Below are 13,180 nucleotides of genomic sequence, written 5' to 3'. Positions count from 1 at the left end.
GGGACCAGGCGCACAGCGGGGCGGACCCGGGAGCGCGAGGCAACCAATCTCCGCGCGCGTGGCGCCAGGCGGGCGGCTCCGCTCTCCGACCCTGGCGTGGGCCGGGCGCTTCCTGAGCCGCCCAATGCCGACAGTCGGTGGGGCAGGACGGGGCGGGCTGAGCCGAGCCGGCTGCTGCCTGTCTCCGCGCGCAGGGCGCCTGAGCGCTCGTCCCCCCGGGGTACGGTGTAGCCTCTGTGCGGAGGGTGCGTGCCCGCTGGCGGGGCAGGGCTCCGCGGTGCGTCGGTTCGGGGAGCTAGTGACCTGGCTGCATAATCGGTGCTTTCGCTGCATAGCCTTGCGGTGCGCTCCACCGGCCTGGGGAAGCGGCGACAGAGGCCTCGGCAGCTCAGGTAACGCGGGTCGCCTTGGACCATAGCGCCGCGGAGCCATCTACACACCCTAACATCGCGTGAAATCCGAGCCACGGCTCCAGCAGCGCCGTTCGCTTAGTTCAAATGCACTTGTTACGTATTTTGTAGTAGGGCATATTTGCGCTTACTGTCCTGACGCCAGTGAATGGAATCACGCACCGGCTCGTGACTGTTGCAGATGGACACTGCTGCCAAATTGGCAGATAAAGTTGAAAATTCTCTCGGAACCTTGTTTTTCTGTGGATTTCCTTACACGTGTGTGTGTGTGTGTGTGTGTGATCTGTGATTTGTAACTGCCACTTGAAGTCATTTGTGCAAATACTTTACAGATATACCAGTACTTTGAAGTGGCATAATTAAAAATAGCAGTTGAAAAATTAGGAAATGCAAAATTAATGTACTAATTCTGTACATCTGTGTTGGGAGAATGGGTGCCTTAATGTTTGGCATTGTAGGCTGCTCATGCTAAGCTTGATGATAACTTTACCATCTGCAATAAGATGGTACATTTGTAATTTTTTTTATTTGTCCAACTTCTGTTGGCGAAAGAGACAAGCGTTGAAGTTTACACAGAGCTCTACCTCGAAAATTTGACTCACCAACAAAAGTTGGGCCAATAGAAGATACTATCTCACCAACCTTGTGTCTCTGATATCCTGTGACCAACATGGCTACAATTACACTGCAAACAAAATATTTTACTACCCACTCTTGGTTTCCACTTTTCTTTATTTTTCACGCATACACAAATAAAGTTGCCTGCTTTATTTACTCTGGAATCCTTCCCTTAAATTGTGACTATATTTGATACAGACAGTGACATAAATTAATGAGTTCAAAGTTCTTCAGATGTGTAGATGGTATCTGACTTGTCAGCTAGTGTTTCTTTTTGAGTCAAAGTTTACCTGCACTGAAAAGCCTTTATTGATCGTCATTATAAAATATTTGTCATTTGCTAAGGGCTTGTCTACACTTAAAATGCTACAGTGCATAGCTGCATTACTGCAGTGCTTCTGTGTAGATAGGACCTCCTCCCATTGGCATAAGTCATCCACCTTCCCAAGAAGTGGTAGCTAGGTTGATGGAAGAATTTGGTCTGGGTGACCCCCCAACGTGTCACAGTGCCCAAGGAACACTTCTCAGTGTCCAAAAAAATCCTTCAAAAAGTGGAAAGACAAGATCTGAGATTTGTGATACTGTAATGTTAAAAATAAAAGCAGAAAAGGAAGTTCCCAGAAGAAACCTTGAAACAAAACAGGACACACACTCATTTTCCCCCTCTTCCCTAGGTTACTTTCAAGGGCCCAATCTGCAAACACTTTACTATTGCGCTAAGTAGTCCTGTTTTCTGCAATGGGACTGCTCATGATAGTAAGAACTATGCTTGGTAGGAAGCAATTGCAGGTTGGATCTTAAAGGAGCCCTCATAGTAAGTCTGTGAAGACAGCTGAATAGAAGTGGTAAAAGTTGAAAACCTTTAAAAGACCTTTTGTGGTAATTGGTATTTTCCTGTGTAGCAGCTGATTCTGTCATTGTCCAAAAGGTTTGTTCATTGTTCTTATTTTAAACAGTGGAAAGAAGGGAACTGGATAGAACACAAATTATGAAGGTGTTAGTCATTGGACTTGGCGGGTAAGTGCAAACAAGTTCAGTCTCTGTTAAAACAAAAATGTAAGATTGCCTCAGATTCCATATTGTGAACTAACAATCCCTGAGTGTGAATATAGCTGTCTTTTATTTTTAAGTAATTAAAAACTTAAGCTTAATATTATACTGTCAGTTGTATTTAATTCAGGGGAGTAGCCACAGATGGACTTGGATGGGCCGTTAGCATCCAGGCCCACCCAAATCTGAGCAGGGGTATAGTGTTGCCTCAGTGTCCCGGAGCATCACTCGCACCTGAAATCCAGGATGGAGCTATGCACCCACCCTTCAGAGCTCCCGGAGCTCTGTCATGCCATTGTCTGAGCCGCCTCATGCACGTGCCCAGCTCAGCAGGTGAAGCCTTATATCTGGGGGTACCAGGGCCAGGAAGAGGGCGTGGCATTGGGGGAGAAGCAGAGCCAGCACAGTCTGTCATTGCCTATCCACCTGAAAGTCAGGGCCCACCAAAATTTCCACTCCTAGCTATGCCACTGGTTTAATTTTTGATAACTTTTTCCACCCTCCACCATAGACGGACCCTTTCAGACATCAACGCTAGTCTTCCTCTTTTCCATTGTCATATAAGCTGACTAAAATGAGTTAAATCATAGAATCGTAGGACTGGAAGGGACCACAAGAGGTCATCTAGTTCAGTCCCCTGTACTCATGGCAGGACTAAGTATTTTCCAAACAAATGTTAGGAAATTGCAAATTATTCTGAATAAAATTAACTTTTTGTAATTGCCTTTTTGCTAGCGCACATTGCACTCCTATGTTATGCATTATTTTTGTCCTGACACATTGTTTATTCCATTTTCAAAGTCAGTGTGACAAATGGGGGGAAAACAACACTGGCAAAACGACTTAGGAAACAGCTTCCAAATTGCAGTATACTCGCTCAAGATGACTTCTTTAAGGTAACCCGAGTTGATGGAATGACTTCATACACAAAAGTAGACTTTAAATGTAGTTCCTGCAAGACTATATTATTTTTTCTTGATCTACTAGGATGTGACAATTTAAAATGAATCCTGTTTATGGAGTCAGTATAAACTGTTATCTGGAAGAGAGGAAAATATAATTAAGAATGCTATAATAATGTTAAAACTTTCAGTTGCCAAAAAAAGATTAGGAACATGACCAACAGAATAATCATCTCACTGCATCCTCTGATATTTATATTTAAAGGCGAGTAGAGAAACAGATGCATTTCAGAGAGTGTGTCATGCTACTGCAATTCGTATTATTTTTGCAGCTTATTTTTAACTCTAGATAGAAAACAACAAATAGAAACAAAATAGCAACAAAAAATTAAATCTTGTTGCTTGTTTTTTTTTCATATCTTAAAAAATGCAAAAGCATAACTCTTTCTGTATCTATACAGAAGGGCCTGTTCTTGTTCCTGATGTGGTTATTGTTCTCGAGTGAAACTGTAGTTTATTCAGAAGTTAATATTAAAATCCAGAGATGCTTGTGTTTATATAATATGTAATATATTATCAATATCAATTTCAGTAGATTAGTAAATAATCTTACCTGGATGGTACTATTTCAGGGGGACGTGGGAAAAATTATATTTTATTTGAAGAGTAATTTTGGGGGACCCTAGTGATACATCAAGATTAAGTTGGGGGGGTGGGGGCAACACTCCTGCTATGTTGCAATCCACTGTTTATGAAAAACACTGAATATTCTACTACTGTCTTCCCCTACTCTACATGCTTCTTTGGCTTCCTGTTTCTCCCCCTGCCCGTGTTACATTTTCTGTTTCATATCCTAGCAACCTAACCCTTCTGCCTAAGCCATTCATACTGGCTTTCCAGCCTTCTACCCGTCTCCACCATGAATACTACACAAGTGAATTCAGAGTAATAGGATTACTATTGCCTTTTGACCTGATAACTGCCTATTTTTTTCTCTCTAGCCAGAATCTGAAGTAGAGATAGATGAACATGGATTTAAGCAATATGATGGTTAGTAAATTGGGTATATTGCTTGTGAACATTATGTATTGAAATGTCAGCTGTAGTTTATTAACTTTAGCATCTGTTTCTTTTGGATCAATGCAGTCATCAGTGGGGACAGTGTTTTACTTTGTTTTTAAAAAATGGTTAATAAAGAAATAAAGCGTAATTTGATAGAGGATTTTTTCAGGATGTTAGTTTAACAGAAAAAGTCAGTATTTTAAAAGTTCATCATCATTATACTGGACAGTTTAATATAGTATACCTTTATTTGACTATTACACAATACCATTACTATGGAATAGCAATAATATTTTAACTTCCTGCATTTATCACTGACTTTATATCTTTTTGTTTTGCAAATTAGCTAGCCCTTTCTGTTTCTCCAGAAACAGCTGTCACTTAGCATAGGATATTATGAACATTTCCTCTGGTGACAGCATCTATCTAAAGTTCTGAGGTGGTGGGTCTCCAAACTGCTTCATCCAGGGCTTTCCTTTTCTAGAGGCTAGTTAAACAAACTGTCTGCAACAGACTTTATTCTCTCTATTCTTGGTCTTCTAAATTATAGTGCATGACACAGCCAACTGTCTGTTGCTTATAGTGAAACCTTGTCAATTTATTAACCTGTCAATATTAAGACTCTTCTGAACAGCATTATAGTTGTGATTTCAAACCTAATGCCGATTATACCATTTTACAGTGTTAAATGTTTATTTTTGTTTGGTCATTTAGGGCCATATTCTGGCGCACTAACTCATTTCGGGTAGCCTCTTGCTTCACAAGTAGCCCCGCTAACTTAATAGGGCTACTTGTGGAGTACGTTGTCAACATGACTATCAGAATCTGGCCCATATCGAGCAATATGCACCTTAAAACCAAATAATTAAAATATAGATATTAATAACTTGTTTGACAGTAACTTAGAACTGCATTCCAGAGGTGAAATTCTGACCCCCCTTGAAGTGAGTGGTAGTTATATTTTGATTCCAGGCCAGTTAAATGAAATCAGATGTAATATAGAAAGTTATCAATTAGCAAATAGTGAAATTTAATTTAAATTTCCCCCTTTGTAGAGTTGCACCTCATGACATGTCCTGGGAGGTTCTGAGCACTTCCTGTAACATCCTCAACTCCTGATGTGAAGTGATTGAGAATCAAGGCTGCTTAGCACTTCCTAGAATCAGATCCTAAATCAAGCATGATCAGATCCAAGTTTCAACCTTTTTCTCATGCAAGAAGTCTCACTGAGTTCAGGACTATACTGCAGATTATAACTAAAAATGAGTCCAATTGCAATTTGAGATCTGGATCTAAACTTTAAATTCTAGGCTGGCCATCTCTAATTATAAACCTACAGTTTAATATCCTGCAGCTGATCTAAGATTTCCTTTAATACCTGGCTATTTATAACATTAGCCTAAACCTTGAATTCTGTGTTTACTACCCACATTCATCAGCTATGTAACTTTCAGTTGAACTTTTGAACTTCACTCAGTTTGGACAATGAAACTAGATGAATCAGCAGGACATTCTGTTTCACATGCCCAAATTCAGTGCTGTTGTTTTAGGTTCCAGTAGTAAATGGGAATGTTAACATTTAAATTTCCATTTCTTTTAAATTAACCCTGCTTCTTTTACTTAACACCTACATTTAGATCTTAAACTATTTGACAGGGTTTCTGCTTAACTCAGAAATAATGCAAAAATTAAAAGCCAAAACAAAAACACGTTAACTTAACCTTTTATGTCTTTTCTAGTACTTGATGCCCTTTATATGGAGGAAATGGTGACAAGCATACGCTCATGGATGAAAAACCCAACAGGCTCTTCTGTCTCAACAGCAGAATCAAAGAGTACACCTGTCAATCTGAAAAGTGCAGAAGAAGTTCACATTTTAATAGCTGAAGGTTTTCTTCTGTATAACTATGAGTAAGCAACGCTACTTTACAAATAACTTTAAAATGTCACGTTAATATAAACTGTAAATGGGGGCGTGAATAAGGAAACAAAATGACTAAACATGCTGTCATCTTAGGCCTCTTAATGAAGTATGGGATAGAAGATATTTTCTGACCATTCCATATGAAGAATGCAAGAGGAGAAGGAGGTAATGTTTTAAAATTATTGCTCACTGCAGATCACCGTGCCCTAGTACCCGCAAGATAGAAAGGTTCCTGTATGTTAGTGTTCTCACACATCTACCAACTGTAACAACTCGGAGCAGAGTCTGCTGACTCTCCTCAGTCCCTTCTTGTGATCTTGCTATTGCTGAGGTAGTGAGCTTTGCCTTGTTACTATTCCATCCCTGCAGGTAGAGCCTTTGTGGTTCCTAGAGATGTTCAAACAGCGTCTGTAACCCTCAAATGTATAGATCCATCCCTTGTTTATCATTCATATTGTAGTTGTGCATGGGGACACCAGTCACTGTTCAGACTGCCAATGTACAGACACAAAGTAAAAAGCTCCTTGCCCAAGGAACTTAAAATATAGGTTAATTACAGTTGCACTTAAGTATTGTTTAAGAGGGGACAGAAACAAAGTGTTTACTCTTGCATCTACAAGAAGCTGTGCCACCACAATGCTGTTCAGTGGCAGAGTTGACATGCATTTACGTTGCGTATTATTTAAGTTAGATAGTGGCCCCTTTCTGTGTTCAGTAACTGTTGCAAATCTGGAGTAACTGTTGCAAATCTGGTGTTGATGGCTTTATTCTAGAATGACACAAGTGTAGCTAAGGTCAGAATCTGGTTCACTGATTGCAGAATTCCCATATTCATAATGGCCTGTGTTTTGAAAAGTGACTAGTAGATTTTCAGTGCCTTTCTTTCTAGGAGCCCAATTTAAGAGACCTCAAAGGAGTTTAATCATCAAAAGGTGGGTACTCAGCACTTCTGAAAATCAGAACCTCTAAGGTAGTGGTTCTCAATCAGGGGTATGCAGAGGTCTTCCAGGAGGTACATCACCTCATCTAGATATTTGCCTAGTTTTATAACAGACTAAATAAAAAACACTAGCAAAGTCAGTACAAACTAAAATTTCATACAGACAATGACTTGTTTACACTGCTCTGTATACTATACACTGAAATGTAAGTACAATATTTATATTCCAGTTGGTTTATTTTATAATGGTAAAAATGAAAAAGTAAGCAATTTTTCAGTCATAGTGTGCTGTGACACTTTTTTTTATTTTTTTTATGTCTGATTTTGTAAGCAAGTCCAAGTTGTCTTTAAGTGAGGTGAAACTTTGGGTACACAAGACAAATCAGATTCCTGAGAGGGGAATAGTAGTCTGGAAAGGTTGAGAGCCAGTGCTCTCAGGTGTTGCAAGTTGAGCAACCAAAATCGCTAGTCACTTCTCAGAATTTAGACCAATGTGAAAAATATTATCTGCGATTGCAATGTATTTTGGCTATTCTTATGTAACTTACTTATGCAATGAAGTTTAATTAAGATGCAACATCTGTTTCAAAAAGAATCTGCTCTTATCCAGTTTTGTAGTTGAAATGACAGGCAGAAATAGGTGATTTGATGGAGGTCATGTGGGCAATATGCTAAATCCTGTTAGAACTAAGGAGTCTCCTGTGCTGTGACCAGCAGTTACACAGCCTCCCTCTCTTAATATTTTGCATAGATATTCTTACCAAATAAACAATGAAGGGTATATAAGTGCACAGCAGGGAAAAAAATGTAAACCTTGCACAGGAAAGCAAATCTGTTTTTCTGTAGTACCAGAGTTTATCAACCAGCAGATCGACCAGGATACTTCGATGGACATGTATGGCCTATGTATCTGAAACATAAAAGGGAAATGGAAGAAAATACAAATAATATCGGTATGGTATACATAATCTTTAAATATATAAAAATTATTAAAAGTAGTGATTTTTGCACGTCACTCTATTTTTGGCATTTATGCAGCAGTGTTAGATGCATTTATTGTCTGCTTGTAGATAAGTGATCTTCATGCAAGAAAATCTTGTAGCGATTACCCACCTTTGTGAGTAACAGGAATAAACAAAAATGTATTGGTCACCTTCACTAGTGATTCCTAAACTCCATGTGACAAACCAGTTTGTGTGTGTGTGGTTAACTAGAAAAATTCTGGGGAGTTATATGGCTCATTGGGTTGATCCATTAGGATGTGGCTTATAATCCTGATTTAGATCTTAGATAGAATAAGTTTAATAGATTCCTCCAAGTTGTACACATTGATAAGCCACTACATAGTCTGACATGAGACATGTCAGGATTTTGGTGCTTTGGTGGAGCTATGTAGGGAAGTTTGCATAATGCCAAACTTATAACGCTGTTAGAGCCTGATCCTGCAACATGTAGAGCACTTCCAGCAAAGTGATGGGCATTGAGCACCTTCAGCTTGTATTGAATGGCAGTTAGGCATGCTCAACATTGTTCGTGATCAGGCGTTAAATTCTTTTTTCTTGTATTGATCAATATCATACTAAAGATTTATATTTATCAAAAAGGTTAATGGTGAAATTCACCCCCATGGCAAGAGATAGTGCAAGGCCCTGTGTATCGGGTGTATATAGAGCCTCTTACAGGCTCTCTACTAGGATGAACTGTGACAAAATAAATGTGTGAATTAGCTGAAGCACATGTTTCAAAATCAGTGGGTGTGTAAGAGATGGGATGGAATAGAAACTGCCTTTAAAAAAAAAAAAAAAAAAAGGCCTTGAAGGATCATCTCAGAAATAGAGTTGTTCCTTTGGGTCACTTTCAAATGGATTATGCTGGATTATGGGACATATAGTCAGACATAATCTTTAGTTGGGGCACTGTTAGAAGTAACCCATCTTGACACTGATTTACAGATAAAATCATAGAACTGGAAGGGACCTCGAGAGGTAATCTAATCCAGTCCTGTGCATTTGTGGCAGGACTAAGTATTATCTAGACCATTCCTGACAGGTGTTTGTCTAACCTGCTCTTAAAAATCTCCAATGATGGAGACTTCACAGCCTCCCTAGGCAGTTTATTCTAGTGCTTAACCACCCTGACAGGAAGTTTTTCCTAATCGCCATCCTAAACCGCCCTTGCTGCAGTTTAAGCTCATTGCTTCTTGTCCTGTCCTCAGAGGTTAAGAAAATTTTTTCTTCTTCCTCCTTGTAACAACCTTTTACATACACCTCTACCTCGATATAACGTGACCCGATATAACACGAATTCGGATATAACACGGTAAAGCAATGCTCCAGGGGGGCGAGGCTGCACACTCCGGTAGATCAAAGCAAGTTCAATATAACGTGGTTTCACCTATAACACGGTAAGATTTTTTGGCTCCCGAGGACAGTGTTATATTGAGTTAGAGGTGTACTTGAAAACTGTTATGTCCCCTCTGTCTTCTCTTCTCCAGACTAAACAATCCCAATTTTTTCAGTCTTCTCTCATAGGTCATGTTTTCTAGACCTTTAATCATTTTTGTTGCTCTTCTGTGGACTTTCTCCAATTTGTCCACATCTTTCCTGAAATGTGGCATCCAGAACTGGACACAGTACTCCAGTTGAGACCTAATCAGCCCAGAGTAGAGCGGAAGAATTACTTCTCGTGTCTTGCTTACAATACTCCTGCTAATACATCCCAGAATAATGTTCGCTTTTTTTTGCAACAGCATTATATTGTTGACTCATATTTAGCTTGTGGTCCACAATGACCCCCAGATCCCTTTCCACAGTACTCCTTCCTAAGCAGTCATTCCCATTTTGTATGTGTGTAACTGATTGTTCCTTCCTAAATGGAGTACTTTGCATTTGTCCTTATTGAATTTCATCTTGTTTACTTCAGACCATTTCTCCAGTTTGTTCAGATCATTTTGAATTTTAATCCTATCCTCCAAAGCACTTGCAACCCCTCCCACCTTGGTATTGTCCGCAGATTTTATAAGTGTACTCTCTGTGCAATTATATAAATCATAATGAAGATACTGAACAGAACCGGACCCAGAACTGATCCCTGCGAGACCCCACTTGTTATGCCCTTCCGGCATAACTGTGTACCACTGATAACTACTCCGGGAATGGTTTACTCCATTTTATTGCATCAAAGTATGTATGCTTTTTTATTAAAAAAAGACAACAAAACTGTCTAGCTGTTATATTTGTTAAAGTTTGTTGTTTAAAAGTGAAAAAAACACAACCTTTTACTCTGTCCGCAGTAGCGTTTTTTAACCCTTCGAGAATCTGCTTTCTTGTGTTACTTTTTGGGAGTGCTGCTCTTTTCTCTTGAATGAGAGGCTGAATTATGCGACTTGTTTTTTTTTTTTTTTAAACTATGAAATTGAGTAGAAACCTATATCTTGTGCCCAGGGAGACTGACATCCCCAATCTGTAGTTAGAAGATGCTGGACTATTTCCAGAAATCTGGATCTTTTATGGAAAATGAATGTAGGGTTCCAGAAAATGGAAGAGTTTATTAAATAACCACCTGCAACATGTGTTCTTACTCAGCAATCTGAGAAAATGAGGTTCAGCAGTTTGAAATGAAGCTAGTGGTACCCAAAACCCTGATAACTTAGGAACCCTGTGTGTATGATATTGTCCCCAGCAATCCCAGCCTTTCATTGTTGATCCTCTTGCCCTCTTAATGCTATGCTGAGGAATTGCCTAGTGTTGTACTGGCTGAAGTGGGAGTGTTTCTTGTTCCTCAGAGGGGTCTCATCCATATACTGACCAGAACAAACCCTGCTTAGCGTGAAATTTGACATGTTCAGATAACAGGGGGCTGCAGAAGGATGCTGAGAGACTCAAATCAGCATTCTCAAAATCTCTCACATATTCTGTCTGGTGAGGATTTTTTTTTTTTTTTTAATGACAGAATAAATGTCAGTCCTGCAAAAAGGAACAATGAAGGAGCCATATCCAACTTTTCCTCGAGTCAGGTCTACATGAGAAATTTTTTTTTGCTGGGATAGCAATGTCAGTTGGGAGTGTGACTTGATTTTTCTTTTTGCAGTGTTTCTATACACTGGGGCTTTTGCAGGTAGACCATTATATTGACATAAGTGTTTTTGCTGATATAGCTTATCCCAGTGGTTCTCAAACTTTCATATTGGTGACCCCTTTCACACAGCAAGCCTCTGAGTGCGACCCCGCCCAATAAATTATAAATACTTTTAAATATATTTAACACCATTATAAATGCCGGAGGCAAAGTGGAGTTTGGGGTAGAGGCTGACAGCTCACGACCCCCCCATGTAATAACATTGTGACCCTCTGAGGGGTCCCGACCCCCAGTTTGAGAAACCCTGTCTTATCCGCTTGCCAAGCTGGGATAAGCACTTTTTTGCCAGTTGAATAGGGTGCGTCCACACTAGGAGGATCTGCCAATATATCTATCCTTTTCTAATATAGACCTGGACTACTTCAACCAATCCATATTTATAGTTGGGTAGGGAAAACAGTTTTGTCAAGTTTGTCGTCATTTCCTTTAGGGATGGGGAAAGTAATAAAGAGCATCTGTCTTTGCCCATTCAAATAAATAAATAAAGTAAATATATAATATATATTGTTAACCTAAACAACCAGGAGTATTAGAGATTACAGCACATTCATCATTGTCTCCTCTCCCCATTAGGAGAGTTATTACAACTTAGCTGGAGGTCCTGAAGATTACATACATAGTGGGCCACAGCAGAATATTAATTTGCATTAACTCTCCACTTTCTAGTTGGCTGTGCAAGTTCTGGCAGTAATGGTTCCCAAATTTCTGCTGAATTTCTCAGCTTACCATAGAATAGGATTTCTGTCCTTTTGGGACATCTATAGACTATGTATTTTTAAAAAAGAATCTGGTATTTTTTGGGTGGATTGATCCCCTATTTATGGGACTTCTATTTAAGCGATATTGGGAGAGGAAAGGAAGTATTCTTGATTTCTATGGTGATAGCACCTACAGATGCCATTTGGGATTTTGCTGGGTCCTATACAAATTTATAGGAAGTTACAGTTCAATTGAATTATTAATATTGTGACCACTTTTCTCTCCCCTTCTTTCTCAGTTTATTTGGATGGAACAAAATCTGAGGAAGACCTCTTTTCATATGTTTATAATGATATAGTGCGGGAGCTAGAAGCATGGAAAAAGTAAGTCATCTAATGGGAAACTGGAACAGGATAAGGGAACTCATTAACAAAAATCTATGCCAATATTAAGGGATAATGTAAATACCTATCATTTGATGTCCTATGTTACAAAACTCTTATGTTTTGTCTAAATAGGAAGCAAAAAGCTAAATAAATAGAAGGGTAGCTATGGTCTGAACCTTAGATCTAAAATACTTGGACTCTCTGGAACCATAGATTCCAAGTACACCAGTATTGGCTTAGCCCTTCACCCTTCTGTGGTATGCCAATAGAGCAGGGGTGGGCAAACTTCTTGGCCTGAGGGCCACATTGGGGAATAGAAATTGTGTGGTGAGCCATGAATGCTCACAAAATTGGGGTTAGGGTGCAGAAGGGGGTGAGGGCTCTGGTTGGGGGTGTGGGCTCTGCGGTGGGGCTGGGTATGAGGAGTTTAGGGTGTAGGAGGGTGCTCTGGGCTTGGACCAAGGGGTTTGGAGAGCAGGAGGAGGATCAGGGCTCGGGAAGGGGGTTGGGGCATGGGGAGAGGCTCAGGGGTGCAGGCTCCGAGCGGCGTTTACCTCAAGCGGCTCCTATGCAGAGGCATGGCCAGGCAGCTTTTCTGGCTCCTATGCAGAGGCATGGCCAGGCGGCTCTGCACACTGCCCCATCCACAGGCACTGCCCCTGCAGCTCCACTTGGAGTGCCGAGGGGGCCATTGGAGCACATAGGAGCCGGAGTGGGGCCATGCCATGGCTTCTGGGAGCTGTGTGGTGCAGCCCCCGACCCAGCGCCAGTGCTGGAGTGGGGCCGAGCCATGTGCTGTGGCCCCTGACCCGGTGCCCCAGACCCCGCTTCCCAGTGGGAGTTCGTGGGCAGTCTGGCCCATGGGCCATAGTTTGCCCACCCCTGCAATAGAGTATACTAATCACTTGCTATGGGTGGGCTTTAAAGTAAAACTTTAAAAACTGAGCTTACGTTGGTGCTGCTTGGTCAGCGAAGACCTTATGGCACTCTGTTTAAGCTGGATTTTGACCAGGTTCTTTGACCCCACTGAAAGGCTGAGTTATTTTATCATT

General features: G+C 40.5%; 1 protein-coding gene and 1 long non-coding RNA gene across 7 annotated transcripts in view; one reads left to right on the top strand and one right to left on the bottom strand.

The window, feature by feature from the left end:
- The first annotated feature begins 4 nt into the window (after positions 1–4).
- Positions 5–13,180, top strand: part of NMRK1 (nicotinamide riboside kinase 1) — a 15,809-nt gene continuing 2,633 nt past the window's right edge. The window contains exons 1-8 of one of the 2 annotated variants that reach the window (XM_039544232.1): positions 5–392; positions 1,985–2,045; positions 2,884–2,974; positions 3,982–4,030; positions 5,782–5,953; positions 6,060–6,131; positions 7,753–7,859; positions 12,041–12,125. In XM_039544232.1, coding sequence (XP_039400166.1) covers positions 125–392; positions 1,985–2,045; positions 2,884–2,974; positions 3,982–4,030; positions 5,782–5,953; positions 6,060–6,131; positions 7,753–7,859; positions 12,041–12,125 — 905 coding nt within the window. In that variant the 5' untranslated portion in view covers positions 5–124. Of the gene's footprint in view, positions 393–1,984; positions 2,046–2,883; positions 2,975–3,981; positions 4,031–5,781; positions 5,954–6,059; positions 6,132–7,657; positions 7,860–12,040; positions 12,126–13,180 lie in introns of both variants that reach the window. The other variant, XR_005600319.1, reaches the window with a different exon arrangement.
- Positions 2,714–13,180, bottom strand: part of LOC120407910 — a 27,980-nt gene continuing 17,513 nt past the window's right edge. For 2 of the 5 annotated variants that reach the window (XR_005600320.1, XR_005600323.1), the window contains 3 exons: positions 7,668–7,816; positions 5,764–5,891; positions 2,714–3,117 (listed from right to left, as the gene is read on the bottom strand). This is a non-coding gene — a long non-coding RNA (uncharacterized LOC120407910). The remainder of the gene's footprint in view (positions 3,118–5,763; positions 5,892–7,667; positions 7,817–13,180) is intronic. The other 3 variants (XR_005600321.1, XR_005600322.1, XR_005600324.1) reach the window with 3 other exon arrangements.

This window comes from Mauremys reevesii, linkage group 6 (genome assembly GCF_016161935.1).
Source record: "Mauremys reevesii isolate NIE-2019 linkage group 6, ASM1616193v1, whole genome shotgun sequence".
Lineage (NCBI taxonomy): Eukaryota > Metazoa > Chordata > Testudines > Geoemydidae > Mauremys > Mauremys reevesii.
This window is presented reverse-complemented; position numbering and strand designations above follow the sequence as displayed.